General features: G+C 42.6%; 1 protein-coding gene across 2 annotated transcripts in view; it reads left to right on the top strand.

The window, feature by feature from the left end:
* The window catches only part of LOC126356033 (trypsin alpha-3-like), a 307,460-nt gene that overhangs the window by 13,910 nt on the left and 270,349 nt on the right, over nucleotides 1-23,201 (top strand). For both annotated transcript variants that reach the window (XM_050006686.1, XM_050006688.1), the window contains exon 2: nucleotides 20,146-20,279. In XM_050006686.1, the coding sequence (XP_049862643.1) occupies nucleotides 20,146-20,279 (134 nt within the window). The remainder of the gene's footprint in view (nucleotides 1-20,145; nucleotides 20,280-23,201) is intronic.

Below are 23,201 nucleotides of genomic sequence, written 5' to 3'. Positions count from 1 at the left end.
GCGAAACATTTCTTCGGACACATGTGGAGACTGCCCATAATTACTAATTGTTGGCTGCAGATTAAAACTTAAGAAACTACAGAAAGGTAGAAAACTGAGAAGATGAGATCTGGATAAACTACAATAGTCACTGGTTGTGGCGATTTCAAAGTGGCTGTTAGGTACCGATGGTTGAAACAGGAGGGAAAAAATGCTGTAGAACACGAATTAATATCTTCGAGATATGAAATAGTGAAGGCAGCAAAGGGTCAATACCCAAAAAGTCTAGTAGAAACCCTTGTATAACACACAAGATACTGATTTTAACTTATATGCAAAAGCTAATTCGGATATCTAAAAAGCGATATTTACAGAAAGTGCAAAATAGCAAAGCAGAAATAGGTAGGGGAGAAATGAAAAGCATAGAAGTGTGCATAACGATATACGCGACGTACAGGAAAATTAAACTAATCCATTAGACAAAACAGAAGCTGCTGTACGAAGATCAAGAGCCAGTACTACGCAAAGGAAAGTTGAAACGTGGAAGGAATGGTTAAAGACCTATTCACCGGAAACGACATTGAAGACAGTGGTATGGGAAGGGTAGGCGGAAGGAGATGAAGATGGGATGAAAACTGAGAGCTTCAGAATTTGACACACTAAAAGACGAAAGTCGAAACGAGGCACCAGGTGCAGACAACGTTTCCCCAGACATACTGAGAGCCTTAGAAGAACATACCATGGCAAAACTATTCCACCTGTTATGCACGATATAAGGGGAGGTCAGAAAGGAGACAGAGGGAAAATAGTAAGTAAAATGTTTATTATTTCAAAAGTAATTACCATAATTGCTAGCACATTCATTCCCCGTCTTGGAACAGAATGATAACACCCGCTCACATGTTGCCAAGGTTGTTTCGAATACGCTGCAGAAGTTTTGCTGGGAGTCCCTAACATATTCTCCATACAGTCCCGATCTCAGTCCACCCGATTTTCACATTTTTGAAAAGCTGAAGAAAGACATTCGTGGCTGTCGGTTTGTTTCGAACGAAGAGAAATACACTTGAGTACAATCATGGTACCTTCAGCAACCGCAAACAATTTTCCATTAAGACATTAACCATGATGTCTCACCGTGGGATAATTGTACTAACAATTTCGGCGATTACTTTAGAAGTAATGAACACTTTACTTACTTTTTTCATCTGTCTCGTTTCCGTTCGACTGTTCCTTAAATATGAGTAAGACGAAATACTCTCAGACTTCAAGAAGAACGTGATAATTCCAGCTCCAAATAAAACTGGTGCTTTCAGAAGTGAATATACCGAACCATCAGTTTAATAATTAATGACTGCAAAATAGTGACACAAATATTTATAGAAGAAAAGAACAATTGGCAGTAGCCGACCCTGGGGCAAGGCCAGTTTGGTTTCCAGATAAAAGATGGAACACGTGAGGTAATGCAGACTCTACAACTTATCTTTTAAGATAAACTGAACACAGAGAAACCTACGTGTATAATATTTGTAGATTTAGAATAAATTTTGACAATATTGACTTCATTACACTCCTTGAAATGCTGAAAACCCTAGGGAGAAAGTAAAGGGAACGAAAGATTGTTCACAATATTTACGGAAGCAGAACTGTAGGACATGAAACGAAAGCTGTCGATGGGAAGAGAGTGGCAAAGGGTGAAGCTTATCTCCGATGTTATACAGTCAGTACACTGAGTAATCAGGAAATGAAACAAAGTAAAATTTTGGAAAGTAAATTAAAATGCAGAAGACATTTTCCGATGGCACAGTAATTCTGCGAAAGTCGGCAAGAGGCTTGGAAGATCATTTGAAAGAAATGGACGGCATCTTGAAAAGAGGTTATACAATTAACACAAGCAAAAGTAAACCAGGGATAATGGAATGTAGTAGAATAAAATCATACCATTCTGAGGCAGCTAGATCAAGAACTGAAAGTCTAAAAATGATAAATGAGTTTTTTTCTATTTAGGAAGCAAAGTAACTGAGTATACCTGAAGGAGAGAGGATATTAAGTACAGACTGGCATTAGCAAGAAAGGGGTTTCGTAAGAGGAGAAACTTGTTAGTAAAGTACCGAAAGTTCGTGTCTGTAGTGTAGTCTTGTACCAAAGTGAAACTAGACAAGAAGAGGATAGACGTTTCTGGAGTGTGGTGATACAGAAGAATTCTGAAGACTAGATGAGTACAGCTAATAACTAATAGAGAGGTAGAACGCGTGTACGCAGTCGGCAGGGTACCATGGGGAGAGTGGTAGTGGTGGGGGTTGTGGGTAGGCAATGTATGAGAAATGCCGAGTGTTTGAGGGGAAGTGCCGTTCTAAATTAAACCGTACGTTCGCATTTTTTTGCAAATATTAAGTGGAGCGTCTCCACATTTGCATGGTCATCATCATCGTCATTTAACAGTCCCACTTTCACAGGTATTGGTAGTGAGCCTCTTCTACTTCGTCCTGTCCAAATACATCTGTTCACGGAGAACATCGTCCACTGTCCATTCTCTTGTCACTAGATCAGCCTTAATCAAGTCATCCTTCGGGTTCGAGGTTTTGCTTAAGATCTTTTCCCACCCACCTGTCTTTCCAAATTTATTTTGACCGTTCTAGTTGACTCCATTCTCATCACATGCCCGCACCATCGAAGTCTAGATGCACCAATTCGATCTAATAGGGATGTCTTTATTACGGCTTCTTTCCTCACCTCCCCATTCCTTAACTTGCCCATCTCGATCTTGTGGATGGTGGATCTAAGAAATTTCATCTCTGACGTTTGCAGCCTTATCATTCTCTTTTCGTTAGGGTACATGAACCATGAACCATGGACCTTGCCGTTGGTGGGGAGGCTTGCGTGCCTCAGCGATACAGATGGCCGTACCGTAGGTGCAACCACAACGGAGGGGTATCTGTTGAGAGGCCAGACAAACGTGTGGTTCCTGAAGAGGGGCAGCAGCCTTTTCAGTAGTTGCAGGGGCAACAGTCTGGATGATTGACTGATCTGGCCTTGCATCATTAACCAAAACGGCCTTGCTGTGCTGGTACTGCGAACGGCTGAAAGCAAGGGGAAACTACAGCCGTAATTTTTCCCGAGGACATGCAGCTTTACTGTAGGATTAAATGATGATGGCATCCTCTTGGGTAAAATATTCCGGAGGTAAAATAGTCCCCCATTCGGATCTCCGGGCGGGGACTACTCAGGAGGATGTCGTTATCAGGAGAAAGAAAACTGGCGTTCTACGGATCGGAGCGTGGAATGTCAGATCCCTTAATCGGGCAGGTAGGTTAGAAAATTTAAAAAGGGAAATGGATAGGTTAAAGTTAGATATAGTGGGAATTAGTGAAGTTCGGTGGCAGGAGGAACAAGACTTCTGGTCAGGTGACTACAGGGTTATAAACACAAAATCAAATAGGGGTAATGCAGGAGTAGGTTTAATAATGAATAGGAAAATAGGAATGCGGGTAAGCTACTACAAACAGCATAGTGAACGCATTATTGTGGCCAAGATAGATACGAAGCCCACACCTACTACAGTAGTACAAGTTTATATGCCAACTAGCTCTGCAGATGATGAAGAAATTGAAGAAATGTACGATGAAATAAAAGAAATTATTCAGATAGTGAAGGGAGACGAAAATTTAATAGTAATGGGTGACTGGAATTCGAGTGTAGGAAAAGGGAGAGAAGGAAACATAGTAGGTGAATATGGATTGGGTCTAAGAAATGAAAGAGGAAGCCGCCTAGTAGAATTTTGCACAGAGCACAACTTAATCATAGCTAACACTTGGTTTAAGAATCATGAAAGAAGGTTGTATACGTGGAAGAACCCTGGAGATACTAAAAGGTATCAGATAGATTATATAATGGTAAGACAGAGATTTAGGAACCAGGTTTTAAGTTGTCAGACATTTCCAGGGGCAGATGTGGACTCTGACCACAATCTATTGGTTATGACCTGTAGATTAAAACTGAAGAAACTGCAAAAATGTGGGAAATTAAGGAGATGGGACCTGGATAAACTGAAAGAACCAGAGGTTGTACAGAGTTTCAGAGAGAGCATAAGGGAACAATTGATAGGAATAGGGGAAAGAAATACAGTAGAAGAAGAATGGGTAGCTCTGAGGGATGTAGTAGTGAAGGCAGCAGAGGATAAAGTAGGTACAAAGACGAGGGCTGCTAGAAATCCTTGGGTAACAGAAGAAATATTGAATTTAATTGATGAAAGGAGAAAATATAAAAATGCAGTAAAAGAAGCAGGCAAAAAGGAATACAAACGTCTCAAAAATGAGATCGAAAGGAAGTGCAAAATGGCTAAACAGGGATGGCTAGAGGACAAATGTAAGGATGTAGAAGCTTATCTCACTAGGGGTAAGATAGATACTGCCTACAGGAAAATTAAAGAGACCTTTGGAGAGAAGAGAACCACGTGTATGAATATCAAGAGCTCAGATGGCAGCCCAGTTCTAAGCAAAGAAGGGAAGGCAGAAAGGTGGAAGGAGTATATAGAAGGTTTATACAAGGGCGATGTACTTGAGGACAATATTATGGAAATAGAAGAGGATGTAGATGAAGACGAAATGGGAGATACGATACTGCGTGAAGAGTTTGACAGAGCACTGAAAGACCTGAGTCGAAACAAGGCCCCCGGAGTAGACAACATTCCATTAGAACTACTGACGGCCTTGGGAGAGCCAGTCATGACAAAACTCTACCAGCTGGTGAGCAAGATGTATGAGACAGGCGAAATACCCTCAGACTTCAAGAAGAATATAATAATTCCAATCCCAAAGAAAGCAGGTGCTGACAGATGTGAAAATTACCGAACTATCAGTTTAATAAGCCACGGCTGCAAAATACTAACGCGAATTCTTTACAGACGAATGGAAAAACTGGTAGATGCAGACCTCGGGGAGGATCAGTTTGGATTCCGTCGAAATGTTGGAACACGTGAGGCAATACTGACCTTACGACTTATCTTAGAAGAAAGATTAAGAAAAGGCAAACCTACGTTTCTAGCATTTGTAGACTTAGAGAAAGCTTTTGACAATGTTGACTGGAATACTCTTTTTCAAATTCTAAAGGTGGCAGGGGTAAAATACAGGGAGCGAAAGGCTATTTACAATTTGTACAGAAACCAGATGGCAGTAATAAGAGTCGAGGGGCATGAAAGGGAAGCAGTGGTTGGGAAAGGAGTGAGACAGGGTTGTAGCCTCTCCCCGATGTTATTCAATCTGTATATTGAGCAAGCAGTAAAGGAAACAAAAGAAAAATTTGGAGTAGGTATTAAAATTCATGGAGACGAAGTAAAAACTTTGAGTTTCGCCGATGACATTGTAATTCTGTCAGAGACGGCAAAGGACTTGGAAGAGCAGTTGAACGGAATGGACAGTGTCTTGAAAGGAGGATATAAGATGAACATTAACAAAAGCAAAACGAGGATAATGGAATGTAGTCAAATTAAATCGGGTGATGCTGAGGGAATTAGATTAGGAAATGAGACACTTAAAGTAGTAAAGGAGTTTTGCTATTTAGGAAGTAAAATAACTGATGATGGTCGAAGTAGAGAGGATATAAAATGTAGACTGGCAATGGCAAGGAAAGCATTTCTGAAGAAGAGAAATTTGTTAACATCGAATATAGATTTATGTATCAGGAAGTCGTTTCTGAAAGTATTTGTTTGGAGTGTAGCCATGTATGGAAGTGAAACATGGACGATAACTAGTTTGGACAAGAAGAGAATAGAAGCTTTCGAAATGTGGTGCTACAGAAGAATACTGAAGATAAGGTGGATAGATCACGTAACTAATGAGGAGGTATTGAATAGGATTGGGGAGAAGAGAAGTTTGTGGCACAACTTGACTAGAAGAAGGGATCGGTTGGTAGGACATGTTTTGAGGCATCAAGGGATCACAAATTTAGCATTGGAGGGCAGCGTGGAGGGTAAAAATCGTAGAGGGAGACCGAGAGATGAGTACACTAAGCAGATTTAGAAGGATGTAGGTTGCAGTAGGTACTGGGAGATGAAGCAGCTTGCACAGGATAGAGTAGCATGGAGAGCTGCATCAAACCAGTCTCAGGACTGAAGACAACAACAACAACACAACAACATGTTTCAATACCATAAGTCAATATTGGTGTGAAATAACTATTAAACATCATCAGTTTGGCCGGTTTTGGAATCAAGTCATCCCATAAAAGTGATCTTACTTGTTGGTGGAATTCAGATCCTTTTTGCACTCTGTTCGTGATTACATTTCTGACCAAATTATCACTGGAGATTACACTTTCAAGGTAAGGAAAACTGTCCACATACTCTAGTTGGTGGTCTCCTAGTTTTACACTTGACTGCCATCACCACTGTCTTGGTCTTGCTAATGTTGAGGTTATATTTCTGGAACTGAGATTTCCATTCATGAGTCTGATTTTTACTTCCTCTTCAGTTTCACCCCATATCATGATGTTATCAGCAAAGGCAAATGCATTCAGTTCCTCTGACTTCTCCTTGACCTTCTTCATTATAGTATCCATAACAGTGATGAACACTAGTGGGGACAGTACACTTCCTAGTTAAGTTTCACTCTTGGACTCAAACCATGATGATCGTCCTTCCCCAATTTGTACACAGCTAGTACAGTGTTTGTATAACATCCGAATTTTTCTCAGTAGTCCTTCAGGCACTTTCTTTTTCCTCAGGCTTTTCTAGGTATTATCTCTTATGGTACTACCATAGGCATTTTCTATATCCAGGAATACAATTACCATGTTCTTGCCTTTCTTCCAATACTTTTCCATCTATTGTTGAGCTGTTACTTCTGAAGCCATATTGTTCCTCCTTGCAGCTGTGGGTCTATGATAGCTCTCAGTCTCTTTTCTATGATCTTTTCAAGTATTTTCAGCTCATGAGACAAGAGAGTTATTCCTCTATAGTTAGTGGGTTTTCGCCTGCTACCTTTCTTAAACAGGGGAATTATTACACCCTTGTTCCAATACGCAGGTATTTTGTTATCTGCCCTTGTGACATTGAGTACTCGGTGCAGCCATTATATGCCTTGGATACCTGCTGCCTTTATCATGTCTGCGTTCACTTCATCTGCATCTGAAAATTTCCCTTTACGCATTTTAAGGCTATCTCTGTTTCTGCACAGGAGATAGGAGTTTCCTCATGCTTGGTGGCCATCCAAAAAGATATACTGTCACCTCTGCTTTGGGTAGTATCTAAAAAGAATTCCGCTGCAAGTGCAACAAAAGCAGCGATTTATTTTCGTATGGCATGTTAAGCGTTTTTAACTTTCAGGGAAGCGTCGCAAGTGGCGAATTTTGATTAAAACCTACATTTCTCTTGTTTACATGTTAGAATTTTCTTATTTTGCCAAAAACGCAGCATGGTTTACGGAATGTCACCTAACATGCGAAACCTTCCCGTCTCCTCTATATCTCTTTTATTACGCAACCATCCCTACTACAATAACCTATGAAACCTTCCCTTAGGATTTCTATCTCTTGCTTAATAATAACAAATGAAATCTTCCCTTTGAAATTAATTCTCTTCCTCAGTAATAATGAGTGCAATCTTCGCATACAAATTTAAATGCTGCTTAATAAAGTGATTTGCTGATTATTTCGACGAAACATATAATGTGGACCTCAGTCGTTACCTACAATAACACAAAACTGTTCCTTACCGTTTTTTACTGTTACCGGACCCCTTTTGACTGCTACATCGAACTGCGAGATGAATATACTTACTCTGTTTTACTATACCCTATTAGCTGGTGGTGGGCTGTAATAATAAGTGGCTGTATTTATTACCATAGCTGACGTTATTCTTTAATAGCAAAGCTGACGTTATTCTTTAATTAATTTGACTGAAGTTACGTAATTCATAGTTAAACTTTTTCTTGACAACAATAAAATTTTACAAAGTTTTACGTTGATAGAATTTGGGATGGATTATAATCAGCAATGCAATATTACTGGCAAAATTAATTATACTCTGGAAACGATTCTTCAGATATTTACTGTTCGTAATGAAATGATTTTACAAACGTTCAAATGGGACTTACTTTTTACAATAATTTTACAACTACCATTGCGCAAACATACCTTCAGTAGTCTTGAGTTTCCCAAAAAAATAATTCAATAATATTAGTTCCTCTTATGATAATAGTTAGCTGATGTCTCTGTACATCTGTTTATAATCTCTTGTAAATCATAGCTGGTGGCTGGCAGGCACACCGCTCCTCTCAACCTCTCGCTTCAGACCTGCTACCGACTCGCTACACATCTCGCTTAATACTGACTCCCTACGAACGCTAAAGTGCGGTCTGTCCCACCAAGAATACTTTGGTGCAGACATTCCCTGCTACCACAATTACTTCCAAAATGACACATAATAATTATTCCTACTTAATCCTATTAATAAAATATAAACATCTTTAATAAATTGTGGTTTGACAATAAACAATAGAAACATACAAGTTTACACATTTTACGCAGGCGTAACTGCGAGAAAATTGTAACGAATGGATTCGCCCAGTGGTATGGACAAAAACTGCCACTGGACATCGGCCACCATATCCTGCGTGGACTCTACCGAACGGTGGTTTATTAACTTTACTAAGTGAGGAACCGAGAGAAAAATAATGTCAATAGCTTATGAAAAAGCACGTCCTCAGTACAAAAATAAGCGTGTCATTTCTTCGCAGACGTCGTTCCAAAACCCACAGCATTGCTCGTTTCACCAGCTGTCAATATCCCTCAAAAATTATATTCTTTCACCGAAAAAGTCTGTAATTAGTGGAATAACACGCTAGCTAATGAAGCTTTTTGTATTAACCATATGGCAAAATACTCCCATCTTTGCGTGACGTCATTTGCCAAAATCTCATTTCGATATCTGAAGCCGTTTGTGAAGTATGAACAACGTTCTGAATATTCCATTCCAGCTTTGTCGATGGCCCGCAGGATCGCAAATGAGTGTGCTGTATCAGTACAATTTCCTCGAGATTGGTGACAGATAGAGACCTCCTCGAAAGTCTAAAGAAAAATTCAATATGTTAGCTAAATTTCATTCGCAGCAACATACTATGTAATATGCACCAAACGCAAAACTGTAGTGACCTCTGGGGGACTGATGACCTTAGCTGTTTAGTCCCCCTTAAACATCCCAACAACCACCACCGTAGTGACCTCTATTTTTAAATACAAATTTTTTCGACTTTCGTGCAGGGTCTTACGTAAGTGAAAATGTCACAGTAACTGTGACTATTTACGCAGTGATGGACATGTTATCATGAAGATGACATAACGCAAAAATGAAATTTATTTACCGAATAGTTCCTGTTAAATCGTTTGAGGAAGATTACGGGGCATGTACCTCGATTCCATCATCGACTAGGCGAAATAGGGTACATAGTGCCGGCCTCCACTTCCGAACAAACGAATTGACTCGCCCAGCGCTTTGGACGAAAATGGTCACTGCGAAGAGGCCAGCGTATCCTGATTGGACTTTACCGAATACAACTGCGGAGAAAAGAGTATTACGGCACAGCTTGACTAATAAAGCGATCAGTTGACAGGTAAAATCCTGTTGCGGCAGCGAAACGTCTCTTTGGTAATGGTGAGAAGTATGGAGTGTAAATATTGTAGAGGGACACTAAGATTTGACTATAACAAGTAGATTCAAGTGGATGCAGGTTGCAGTAGCTATGCGGAGATGAAGAGAGCTGCACAGGCCAGACTAGCTTAAGGAGCTGCATCTAACCAGTCTTCTACGGACTGATAACCACAAGAATAATTAGCTTGTATTTACAGAGAAGGAAGGGCAAACAGGAAGCTATACAGTGTGGTCCATTGATAGTGAACGAGCGAGGTGGCGCAGTGGTTAACACTGGACTCGCATTCGGGAGGACGACGGTTCAATCCCGCGTCCGGCCATCCGGATTTAGGTTTTCCGTGATTTCCCTAAATCGTTCCAGGCATATGCCGGGATGGTTCCTTTCAAAGGGCACTGCCGACTCCCTTCCCCGTCCTTCCCTAATCCGATGAGACCGATGACCTCGCAGTCTGGCCTCCTTCCCCAAAACAACCCAACCTAACCCATCAATAGTGACCGGGTCAAATATCTCACGAAATAAGCATCAAACGAAAAAACTACAAAGAACGAAACTCGACTAGCTTGAAGGGAGAAACCAGATGGCGCTATGGTTGGCCCGCTAGATGGCGCTGCCATAGGTCAAACGGATACCAACTGCATACTTTAAATAGGAACCCCCATTTTTATTACATATATGTGTAGTACGTAAATAAATATGAATGTTTTAGTTGGACCACTTTTTTCGCTTTGTGATAGATGGCGCTGTAATAGTCACCAACGGATTAGTACGTGGTATCACGGCATCACGTAACATTCAGCCAGTGCGGTCGGTATTTGCTTCGTGATACATTACCCGTGTTAAAATGAACCGTTTACCAATTGCGAGAAAGGTCGATATCGTGTTGATGTATGGCTATTGTGATCTAAATGCCCAACGGGCGTGTGCTATGTATGCTGCTCGGTATCCTGGACGACATAATCCAAGTGTCCGGACAGTTCACCGGATAGTTACGTCATTTAAGGAAACAGAAACTGTTCAGCCACATGTGAAACGTCAGCCACGACCTGCAGCAAATGATGATGCCCAAGGAAGTGTTTTAGCTGCTGTCGGCGGCTAATCCACACATCAGTAGCAGACAAATTGCGTGAGAATCGTGAATCTTACAAACGTCGGTGTTGAGAACGCTACATCAACAACAATTGCGCCCCTACCATATTTCTATGCACCAGGAATTGCATGGCGACGACTTTGAACGTCGTGTACAGTTCTACCACTGGGCACAAGAGAAATTACGGGACGATGACAGAATTTTTGCACGCGTTCTATTTAGCGACGAGGCGCCATTCACTAACGGCGGTGACTTAAACCGGCATAAATGCACTATTGGGCAACGGAAAATCTACGATGGCGGCGACAAGTGGAACATCAGCGACCAATGGGGGTTAATGTACGTTGCGGCATTATGGGAGGAAGGATAATTGGCCCCAATTTTATCGATGGCAATCTAAATGGTGCAATGCATGTTGATTTCCTACGTAATGTTCTACCGATGTTACTACAAGATGTTTCACTGCGTGGCAGAATGGCAATGTACTTCCAACATGATGGATGTCCGGCACATAGCTCGCGTGCGGTTGAAGCGGTATTGAATAGCACACTGCATGACAGGTGGATTGGTCGTCGAAGCACCACATCATGGCCCGCACATTCACCGGATCTGACGTCCCCGAATTTCTGTCTGTGGGGATAGTTGAAGGATATTTCCTATCGTGATCCACCGACAACGCCTGACAACATGCGTCAGCGCACTGTCAATGCATGTGCGAACATTACGAAAGGCGAACTACTGACTGTTGAGAGGAATGTCGTTACACGTATTGCCAAATGCACTGAGGTTGACGGTCATCATTTTGAGCATTTATTCCATTAATTTGGTATTTACAGGTAATCACGCTGTAACAACATGCGTTCTCAGAAATGATAAGTTCACAAAGGTACATGTATCACATTGGAAGAACAGATATAAAATGACAAACGTACCTATGTTCTGTATTTTAATTTATAAAACCTACCTGTTACCAACTATTCTTCTAAAATTGTGAGCCATATGCTTGTGACTATTACAGCGCCATCTATCACAAAGCGAAAAAAGTGGTCCAACTGAAACATTCATATTTCTTTCCATACTACACGAATATGTAATAAAAATGGTGGTTCCTATAAAAAAAAAACCGCAGTTGATATCCGTTTGAACTGTGCCAGTGCCATCTAGCGGGCCAACCATCTGGTTTCCCCATACAAGCTAGACAAGTTTCGTACTTTGTAGGTTTTTCGTTTGACGCTTGGCCCGGTCACGATCAATGGACCACCCCGTGTAGTGAAGGAATGTACACTATGCGACAAAATTAAATGATCAGTTCATTGAAACTCCGTAATTGTGATCCACTGCAATGTATCAAGTTTGAAATTCGTCTCGGAGGTGCCTACATCCTACCTCTGTAGCTTTGCAAAAGGGTGACACCATGCGACGCCACCTTTGGGCTCGGAGACGCTTCAAACACGTGCTGAGAAAAAAGGTCCATCAGAGGAGACGAAATGAATTAAAATTTGGGCTCCGGCCGGGACTCGCACCCGGGTCTTCTTGTTTGCTAGGCAGAAATGCTAACCATTACACCACCGCTGTACGATGGTGAACATTTTGCCCGAACTACCTAAGCTGAGTGCCCTCACCAACACAAACTTCAATTCATTTTTCCTTTACATATTGTCACTACTGCCAGGGCTTTCCGATATTGGCAAGCACCCCAGCGTTGGACGTCATGGGACGTCCTTGTAACATTGGTGATCTTACAGATCTTATAATTGAATGTTTCCCTGAGACATTTAAGTCTCCAATTCATTTTTCGCTTACATATTGTCCCTACAGCCAGGGCTCTCAGACACTGGCAAGCACACCAGCATTGGTCATCTTATAGATCTTATAATGAAATGTGTCCCTGAGATATGTAAGTCTCTCTTTATTATCTATGATAAAGATCGAATTGACCATTATACTGCGGTGGTGTAATGGTTAGCATTTGTGCCTCGCAAGCAAGTCCGGATCCCGGCTGCAGCACAAATTTTAATTCATTTCGTGTGCTTCGATCATTATCGTAGATAATAAGAAGAGACTTAAATGTCTCAGGGAAACATTTAATTATAAGATCTAGAAAAAAGGTTAGAGCTCAGAAGTTTCTATTAGGTGTAATGTGGGTAAATGATGTCACATTGGCACCAAATTTCACCACAGTTCTGACCAACGCCACTGCGGGCCGTGACGCCACTGTGGGCCGTGGACACGATGGGGAGGTCACCGTACCCCCTCCTACCCACATTTCACTCTTTCCTTTGACGCTTCCGCTGCATCCACCGTTTCTTACAGGTAGCCTAGGAAAAGGCCGCCAAGGCCGCCAATGAAACCACGCTTTCCTTGGGGCTTTCATTTCCACATATTTCGCGCTCGAAAACAACGGTTCGACAATTTTTGCTCTGGTGTTCAGGGTGGAACCACTTGCGGCCGTTCACAACCAATCGACGAAAATTTGAACGCGATCTGAATCTGCAAAGCGTGCTTATGCTTTTACTGCCATCCTGTTTCGCACCCTCCGCTACGATAACGAATGGATGGAACAGATGTGTGGGTAAAACGGTAAAGGGACTCCTTTAGACCACTCAGTTGGACAACACCCTCAGTCCCACCTGCCCGTATTTACTACTGAGTAACATAAAAATGTGCTTGTACAGGAACGTGACGAGAGTCCTAGGCAGTCTATACTTCAACTCTTGGTTCTGTTATTGCGCAAGCGGAATCGAAGGAGTTCCGAACTGATTGAATGTCTGCAAGCGCCTCGAACTTCGTCACAGGTTGTCTCCGTCTAGGTACATTTTTATGCGCTCAGTATGTTGGTCTTAGTGATATCCTTCGCCATTTTATTCATGCATTTGTCAATATCGGGCACATCCGTGATCATGCCAGAGGAGGGTGCGAAACAGGAGGATTGTAACAGGATAAGCACGCATTGCAGCTTCAGATCGCGTTAAGATTTTGTAGAATGGTTTTGAATTGGCCCCTAGTGGTCCCACCCTGTACACCAGAGTGTAAACTGCGGTCGCACTGCACTGCAAAGGGGTGTGATCATGTTAAATGGGGTTGTAGGACCCACGGTGTGCCCGTATAGAAATTGATGCCAGCAGTGTCACAGGTGGTCAAGAGCGTGGTTCAATTGATGAACACAATGCGAACTGTCGTTTTCGACAAAGAAATGTTTGCGAATTAACGACTCAGGGGGAGGGGTGGTTTCATTGGCATTCTTAACGCTCTTTATGCCACTTCAAAGGGCTTTTCATGTCAATTCTGAGAGGTGGTGTGTCGGAAATGTTTTCCTCGGCCACCTATGAGAACATCACGTGACTTCAACACAGGGCGTCGCGGTTCTGACCTGCATCTCAGAGGAGTCAGAATGTGGGTAACAGAGAGTGTGACGACCTTCCCATCTTCTGACGCGTCCACGGTGCACTGGGCCGAATTGTTATAAAAGTTGGTAGCAATGTGTCATCGTTAACCCACTTTACACCTCACATGAACTTCTGGGGTGTGGCCTTTTTTTTCGTATGTGTCGACAACTGGCTGTTTGAAGCTTCCTCGAGCGGTGCCACGCTTTTACATCATCGTAGAGAAACGTTGTAGGCACCTCTGACCAGTTTTCTAACTTAATCGTCGCAGTGGGAGACAGTTGCGGTGTATCGAAAAAATGGTCATTTAATTGTGTTGCGAAGTGTAATTTACGCAGTTTTCCACCTGGGCGTGATACCTAATGAAACGTATAGTTAAGAAATATGTTGGTGACTGTTGTTAAAAACTGTTGGATTTAAGATTTCATTATGCTTCTGCATTGATGACCATTAAGAATTAAACAATAGCTTGTCTAGAAATCAGAAACATGTATTATAGAAGCCATTACGAATTTTTTTGTTATTGATTCTCTGCCTAGCCACTATTCATCTCCGTGGACGAGATTGCTGGCACTGCGCTAAGCCAGATAGGCTAAAGAACTGAGGGGGTCGGAAGAAGACGAGATGTAGCAAAATGCCACTTCTGGTCGTAAAATAATGCAGGACAGTCCTCTCCGCAGTGTCTCATGGAGTACCCTCTCGAAGTAATTCCACAATCTGATCAAAAGTGTGTGGATTATATATAATGCAAAGTAGCCCCCCTAAATGTCATGAGAGGTGGACCGCCAGTATGAGTGGAAGCAGTGAGTATTGTGTTGTCAGCAGAGAAACAGTAATACCTGCGTGTGTCTGTCAGGAGAGGTCAGTTACTTCGAAAATCGACTAGTCATCCGATGTCACTTGGGTAACAAATCCATCAGGGATATTTCAACCCTTCTGAAGCTGCCCAAGGCGACTGTTGGTGCTCAGATTGTGAAGTGGAAACTTGAAGGGACAACCAGACCTAAACCAAGACCAGGTAGACCTCTTGTGCTGACGGACAGGAATCTTAGAGCGTTGAGGATGGTGATGGTAAAAAATCATATGAAACCAGCGAAAGGAATCACTCGAGAGTTTCAAAGTGCTGCCAGCAGTCCAAGTAGCACAATGTCTGTCTGTGCGTAGGGAGTTACAAGGGCGAGAGGCTACAGTGGTCGAGCAGCTCCTCATAAGCCACTCATTTTAGTAGTCTGTACTAAGCGACGCTTGTTGTGATGTGGAGAGCGACTTCACTGAACAATGAATAGCTGTAAACCAGTCATTTGGAGTGATAAATCCCGTCGTATATTGTGCAAATCCGATGGAAGAGTTTGCGTTTGGCGAATGGCTGGAGAATGTTACCTGCCACCATGTGTAGTGCCAATAGTAAAGTGTCGAGGAGGTGATATTATGCTAAGGCTGTGTTCTTCATGGTTCGTGTGTGATCCCCCTATTACGCATAAGAGAAAGCTAAATGTGGAGGGATATGAAGACATTTTACACCGTTGTGTACTGCGTACAGTAGAGGAACAGTTCGGAGACGTTGATTGTAGCAGCATGAAAATGCACCTTGTCCTAAAGGAGCCCTGTGAGGCTGACGTCTGCGGACAGTATCATTCCTGAAATGGACATGGCTGCCCATAGGCACGACACCAACCCAACACTTAGAATGTCGACTTCGCTTCAGACCTCAGCGTCCAACATCACTTCTTCGCTGGTTTAGGGTCTTGAGGAAGATTGGACTGTCATTCCTCCACAAACATTCAGAGAGCTGAATAGAAGCGTCCCTGTCAGACTTCAAGTCGTCTTAAAGTTAAAGAGGTATTTTTGATTAGATAGCGCATTTTTTGCGCGATATGAACAGGCTACTTAAGAGATATATGTAGGGTGAACTCCACCCACATCGATAAAATGTCGTAGATTGTTCAAGGATATTTTCTGAGAATCTTTAAGTTAAGGACGCAAGGGTTGCAAGGCCTTGGTCTGCAAAGGCTGTTACACAGTTTCTTATCTCCATTTGTCTTTGTATTACTATGCAAATATCTGCACAGCATTGTACATGTCATCGCTATGTGCTGTGTTTGTTAGTTGGCAACAATCTAGTTTCATTTATTCACGGTACTTCCTGTTGACAATAGTAGTATTCAATTTACTCTTAGTCCTCAAGTTTGAATTTAGTACTGCTCCGTTCAGTCTCAAAATTTCCAGATTATCAGATCCGGCATTCGCATGATAACCAAGAGAATCCTTCCAAAAAATATTAGTCATGAGTGGAGGACTCAACCAAACTTAAACTCTTTCATGACAATGATCCAAAGAAAACAAATTAAAATTTTGTTTTGTATGTTTGTATGTATGCTGGGAAAAAGAGTCCATTCCAATAGTACAGGAGTAATTCGCACTGAATAGGTTGCTGCAAGAGTAGTTTCTGTGTTGCCGAATTTCGTCTTTCGCACACAGATATATGTTCTTAGGAATGTATGAGATTCGTGGCTTGACTACAAGTTTTGTTGCTGTTAATACCGAAGAGTGCGCCGTGGAGTGTTATGTGTTTGTGTTGTTGGTAGAAGAAACCGAGGGTACACTAGCAGGCTGAACGTCTCTGTTCAATGGATTAATCTCTATTAACTGAACCCCGTTCCCTCACGCCATGGGATATTGGGAACTGAATGTGAAACGGTTGAGGGGTGTGAAATGTAACAAACGATACAGGCGCACAGTCTGATTATAAGAAATTGTAGATCAATGCTCCCTGAAAATCTGATTCTTGAATTAAGTACACAGGATTCTGCAGAGTCCTAGACAAAGCGAGAATGCCAACATCCAACATCTCGGCGGCGGAACGTAGGACAATAAGCAGAATCAGAGAAGATGAGGATACTGTCATTCTACCAGCAGACAAAGAGAACGCGACGGTGCTGCTAAGAGTGGCTGACTACTGGGACAAGATTAAATCGCTGCTGCAGGACCAGACCTACAAACAAGTGAAGATGGTTCAAACGGCTCTGAGCACTATGGGACTTAACATCTATGGTCATCAGTCCCCTAGAACTTAGAACTACTTAAACCTAACTAACCTAAGGACATCACACAACACCCAGTCATCATGAGGCAGAGAAAATCCCTGACCCCGCCGGGAATCGAACCCGGGAACTCGAGCGCGGGAAACGAGAACACTACCGCGTGAAGAAGGACCCTACAACAGCTGTGACTAGAAAGACCATCGGCCTTCTCAACAAGGTCCGAACCAGGACCTGATAAAAAGGCTTTCCCCAGAGCTCCGGTTCCAGCACGATTATACGGCCTCCCCAAGATACGCAAGAGGGAGGTACAACTACGCCCGCTAGTAGACACGATCAATTCTCATACATATGGTATAGCCAAACACTTGGCGCAACTACTTAAAAAAAAATTTCACGCAGTTTGTTAAGACACTCAAGAAGTTGCGTCTTGACAAAAATGATATTATGGTCAGCTTTGATGTTACATCACTCTTGACGTGGGTTCCGTTAGAGGACTCCTTGAAACTATTGGAGAAACACTTCGACGAAGACACAGTGGAATTATTCCGCCTTGCGCTCACGACCACGTATGTCCAGTGTGGGGGCAAGTTTTACCAACAGGTGGATGGAGTCGCTATGGGATCCCCACTGGCACCATGTATCGCTAATCTGTACATAGAGTACTTCGAGGATATCGGCTTGGAAACAGCACGCCTTAAACCTAAGGTCTTTTATCAGTACGTGGACGATACTTTCGCGGTCTGGCCACACGGCGAGGACAATCTAATGGAATTTCTCAACCATCTGAAAGGCATACACAAGAACATCAGGTTCACAATGGAAGTGGAAGAGAATGGTTGCCCACCCTTCCTCGATATCCTGATAAAGATGAAAACGGACGGAACACTGGGACACTCGATCGACCGAAAGAAAACACACACAGACCTATACCTCAACGCCAACAGCTGCCAACACCCACCACAACGGAAATCCGTGCTCACTACCCTGGTCCGCAGAGCTCATGACATATGCGAGAAGGACAGTTTATCTAATGAAATTCAGCACCTGAAGAAAACCTTCCAGAAGAATGGATACACCGAATCGCAGATTAGACGCACTCTCAAGATAAGCAAGAAGAAGAAGGAGAAGGACACTCAGGAAGAACGGAACAACAAAGGTCGGGCGTTCCTCCCATACACAGGTCAGCCCACGGCCAAGATTGCCAGGATACTGGAGAAGAACAAGATAAAAACCATCTTCCATCCTCCAGCAAAAAATCAGAAATATGCTGCGCTCAATGAAGGACAACTTGGGTGTCTACAGTATTTCGTGTGAATGTGGGAAACAATGTATCGATTAGACGCAGCATTGCATAAGACAACGCATCTCTGAACATGTGAAAAGCGTCCGACTCGGACGAAAAAAAAAAAAAAGAAAAGAAAAAGAAAAATCTGTGGTAGCGCAGCACAGCACCAGTGGAGAACACACGTTTCAATTTCATGAAACCAAGAGACTGTGTAGAACGAAAGGTTTCTGGGACTCTGTTAGAGGCAGTGGAGATACGGGCCTGTGATAACCTGGTCAATCGGGATAGTGGCTTCCAACTCGGCACCGCGTGCAACACAACATAATCAAGAATGAGACGAGAGCGCACTGATGGGGGCAGGTCGGTGGCGGCGGATGGAATAAACAGGTTTCCCCGAGACGAAACGCCAGGACCGGGCGCAGGCTACACCGCGATGCAGGCGCCTCTCTTGCAGAGTCTGCCACTTGAGTTTGCTAAACATCTCCGTAACGCTATCACGGTTACCAAATAACCCTTTGACGAAACGCGCCGCTCTTCTTTGGATCTTCTGTATCTCCTCCGTCAACCCGATCTGGTACGGATCCCACACTGATGAGCAATAGATCAAACGAGTGTTTTGTAAGCCACCTCCTTTGTTGATGGACTACATTTTCTAAGGACTCTCCCAATGAATCTCAACCTGGTACTCGCCTTACCAACAATTAATTTTATATGATCATTCCACTTCAAATCGTTCCGTACGCATATTCCCAGATATTTTACAGAAGTAACTGCTACCAGTGTTTGTTTCGCTATCATATAATCATACAATAAAGGATCCTTCTTTCTATGTATTCGCAATACATTACATTTGTCTATGTTAAGGGTCAGTTGCCACTCCCTGCACCAAGTGCCTATCCGCTGCAGATCTTCCTGCATTTCGCTACAATTTTCTAATGCTGCAACTTCTCTGTATACTACAGCATCATCCGCGAAAAGCCGCATGGAACTTCCGACACTATCTACTAGGTCATTTATATATATTGTGAAGTTTGTATGTTTCAGTTTGTTGTGTCACTATGATGTCAACTGCTGCTCAAATTGCTGCTGCAGATGCAGTACGATGCGTCAGAGCCATACACGGTACATGAAGGTAGCGCCAGGTGGCCGTCCGGAACCCGATCTTCTTGCGACCGTACATTCTCGTGATCACCGCTGCCAACAATCATGCACATTGGCGATATCCTTACCAAGTCTTTCTTTAATATCACAAAAGGAATATCAAGCTTCTCGTAGCCCTATTACACCATCTCATTCAAACTCACTTGTCAGTGAGTTGTTGACAATGGTATCTTTGTTGTCTTAAAGGTATTCTTGACTAACACCAACTCACGACGTCCAATTTCAAATGTAATCAACGTTCACCACAGTTGCAGCGTGTATTTAAAGCAAACCTCATTTGCATCCTAATAGTGGGGCTATTGACGCCAATTTTATGCGACTGGCGCGAAATTTGAATAGATATCGTCTTCCTGATGTAGAAACACGCTTACCAACCTTCGTTTATGCCGCCCAAATACTTCTTGGTTCTGCGATTTTTTTTCCGTCAGTCTTTTTTACCCGGTGAAATAAAAATCAGACTGTCTACCTTCGGACTAGCTTTACCTTAACAACAACAGCTTCTGGTGTTCTACGACAGGTGTGGAGCCTCAAATTCATCTCATTATATCTGATGGAATGTCTTTCACAGATGGTGCGACAACATTGCAAAACCTTCCTGCACGTGACAAGGTCGCTCCAGTGAATGCGACATCTTCGGCAAAAGCGGCCGAGTCCCGGATACTGGGTGGTAGCTTCGCACCCGAGGGCGCTTTCCCCTACCAGGTGAGTGGCGTCAGTTGACCTGTGCAATGAGTGACTCGAACTGCCCTGCAAGAGGGAAGGAACTATCATTTCCCAGTGGCTGTTGACTAGTGCAGGCATTTCTAGCTGATAGTACTTCGGTAGCTATGTCAGATGTCTTAAGCGTAACTGTTTAGTGCAGGTGAGTGATTTGGGCACATGTAGAGTGTGGTGTTGTGTTTATGTTGTTGAAAAGAACGAGAGATTAAAGCGAGAGCGAATCACTGTGCCGGTCGTGGCATAATTCTCTCATACACAATGTCTCAGGAGGAATGGTCAAAATGACAGTAACGATCATTTGAAGCCAAAATGTCTATTAAAGATGAAGTCTAATATGTATAATTTAAGAGCTATGAGAACTACTTCATTTCCATGATGATGATGATGAGTCCCATACTCCGTTTACCGAGCGTAGGGGAGCGACGCGGGAGACCCGCGCCGCCATACTAGGCAAGGTCCTAGTGGAGGTGGTTTGCCATTGCCTTCCTCCGACCGTAATGGGGATGATTGATGATGATGATGAAGACGACACAAACACCCAGTCATCACGAGGCAGGTGAAAAATCCCTGACCCCGCCGGGAATCGAACACGGGACCCCGTGCTCGGGAAGCGAGAACGCTACCGCGAGACCACGAGATGCGGGCTACGATATGTATTTCAGAGTCAATATTTACTGGAAATTTTTTCTTGTTTTGGCCTGTGCTGCCTCCGCCCATATTAAGGAAAGTAAAGAGCCTGCGGTAGAAAGCGTTTGTTTGATGCTGTTGAAGATGAAGAAGTGCTCATAGCTCTTAAAGTGCGCACTTTTAGCCTGTGGTAACTGTCGTATCGTCGAATATTGACAACTTCTCCGGGATCAACCTGTATAGCAACAAGGGAGTCGCCGATCATAACGTCCTCATTTGGCTGACGGATCACCATGAGGTGTTCTGTATCCTTACTGCATGAGACGCCATGAGAGATTTGAAATTCTTATCACGATATGAACGAGGAACTGTGTCATCTGTGTCAGCTATCTCATTCTTCCTGCTTCAAGTTGTACGCTGGTAATGGAAAGCTCTTCACCCTCTAGGATTCGATCCATTTTCTTAAAAAGGAAGTGTGACTATGGAGTTGGATGAAGAGAGAATTATAAAACACAGAGGATTAACCACAGCAACCTCGCAAAGGAAATAAAAATAAATAATTTTATTTTGACACTTAACCTGAATGTCAGTTTCTGGATGATCGTCCTATTTTTCTTGTTTTTTAGTACAAGCGGTTTGTTTTTTAATTTGGAAACAACCTGTCCTTTTTCTACTAACTGGGAGGTCGTGCTACGTAGTTCCTTATTTAGAGTGTTCACTTTTGTAAAACAATACTTTTAATCTACTTCCGGAATCAGGCTAAGCTAAAACTATACTGATCATTAATCATCGAACTTGAAAAGACAGGAAAGTCGAAGCTTAGTGATGACTGCACACTTGTCCATTCTGATTGGGTATTCCATTGTTCTCGCAAATTACTCGAGTTAGCCTCCTAGCAAAAGGTCAGAGCTGTCACCTACCATGTACTGCTACAAGTAATTCTGAAATAAATTATTATACGAATACTTCATTATTACTATTGTTATTATGTAAATCATTATTATTGCTGTGCTAATCGGCCCATTTAGGCGCAAATTAGTAGTAAAGTAATAGTAGTGGCGTTTCATGTGCCACATTCCAAGACCATGAACAATGTTGCAATACTATCTAATAAAAAAATAAGTAACTAAAAATCATTACATGCATAAGATAAATACAGCATGTTTTTAAATTCGAATTACTCTCTAAGACAGCTTGCAGCTGGAATCGAACAGGAAGCATTTTTAACGATGGATTATGTACGAAAACACCCCGCCCCGTGCTGCAGGGCCAAAGATTTCGTAAAACGCATTTCACTCTACGAGGTGCGACAATAAAGTAATGAGCCTGATTATCTTTGCAAGATGTGGCAACCCTGCAGGCTTGCGTAGGCACAATATCTTTGACCTTGGTCTATAAGCTGCTTATAGTCCAAGCAGCACATCGATGCAACTGCTCAGTCGTGAGTTGTGCTGTAATAAGTTAACACATGTTTGTGTCTCTCGTCACAGAAATGGAAGCGCATAATATTGCGCAACTGTATGCCATTTCTTTTTGCGTTAAATAGGGAGAAAACGCGACGACAGCTTACGGTAAGCTTCAGACGATTCAGTACGATCCAGAGACAAAATGCCAAAGTTCTCAATGGTGCTGAAAGGGATCACCACGACCAAAAAAAGCTCGCATGTCAAAGTCAAAAGTGAAATGCATGCTATTGTGCTTCTTTGATTCCAAGGGAATTGTTCATAAAGAGCGGGTGCTTCCTGGACAAACAGTTAACCAATATTACTACAAAGAAATTTTAGAAAGACTTCGTAAAAGAGTTCTTCATGTCCGTGCCAACATTGCTGATAATTGTATTCTGCATCACGATAATGAGCCATCCCATACTGCTGTGTCACTAAAGCAATTTTTAGCCTCAAAACAAATTTTAGTACCACCACAGCCACCTTATTCACCAGATATCGCTCCGTGCGACTTTTTTCTATTCCCAAGAGTCAAAACGGCGGTCAAGGGACACCATTTTCAAACAACACAAGATGTCCAAAAACCTGTGCCGAGGGTTTTGAAGGATATTACAGAAGATGAGTTCCAGAAATGTTAGCATCAATTTCAGAAGCGCTGGAAAAAGTGTGTGCAGTCAGAAAGGAACTACTTTAAAGGCTTTAAAGGAGACAAGACTAAATTTGACTAAAACGGTAAGCAACAATTTTTTTTTCACATCAGTCTCATTACTTTATTGTCGCAAATTGTATGTATACGCTGGTGGAAGGGTTATAGTGAGTTAGCGTGTTGTAC

The sequence above is a fragment of the Schistocerca gregaria genome, chromosome 3 (genome assembly GCF_023897955.1).
Source record: "Schistocerca gregaria isolate iqSchGreg1 chromosome 3, iqSchGreg1.2, whole genome shotgun sequence".
NCBI lineage: Eukaryota > Metazoa > Arthropoda > Insecta > Orthoptera > Acrididae > Schistocerca > Schistocerca gregaria.
The sequence above is the reverse complement of the archived record's forward strand: the minus strand, read 5'-3'. Positions and strand labels throughout refer to the sequence as shown.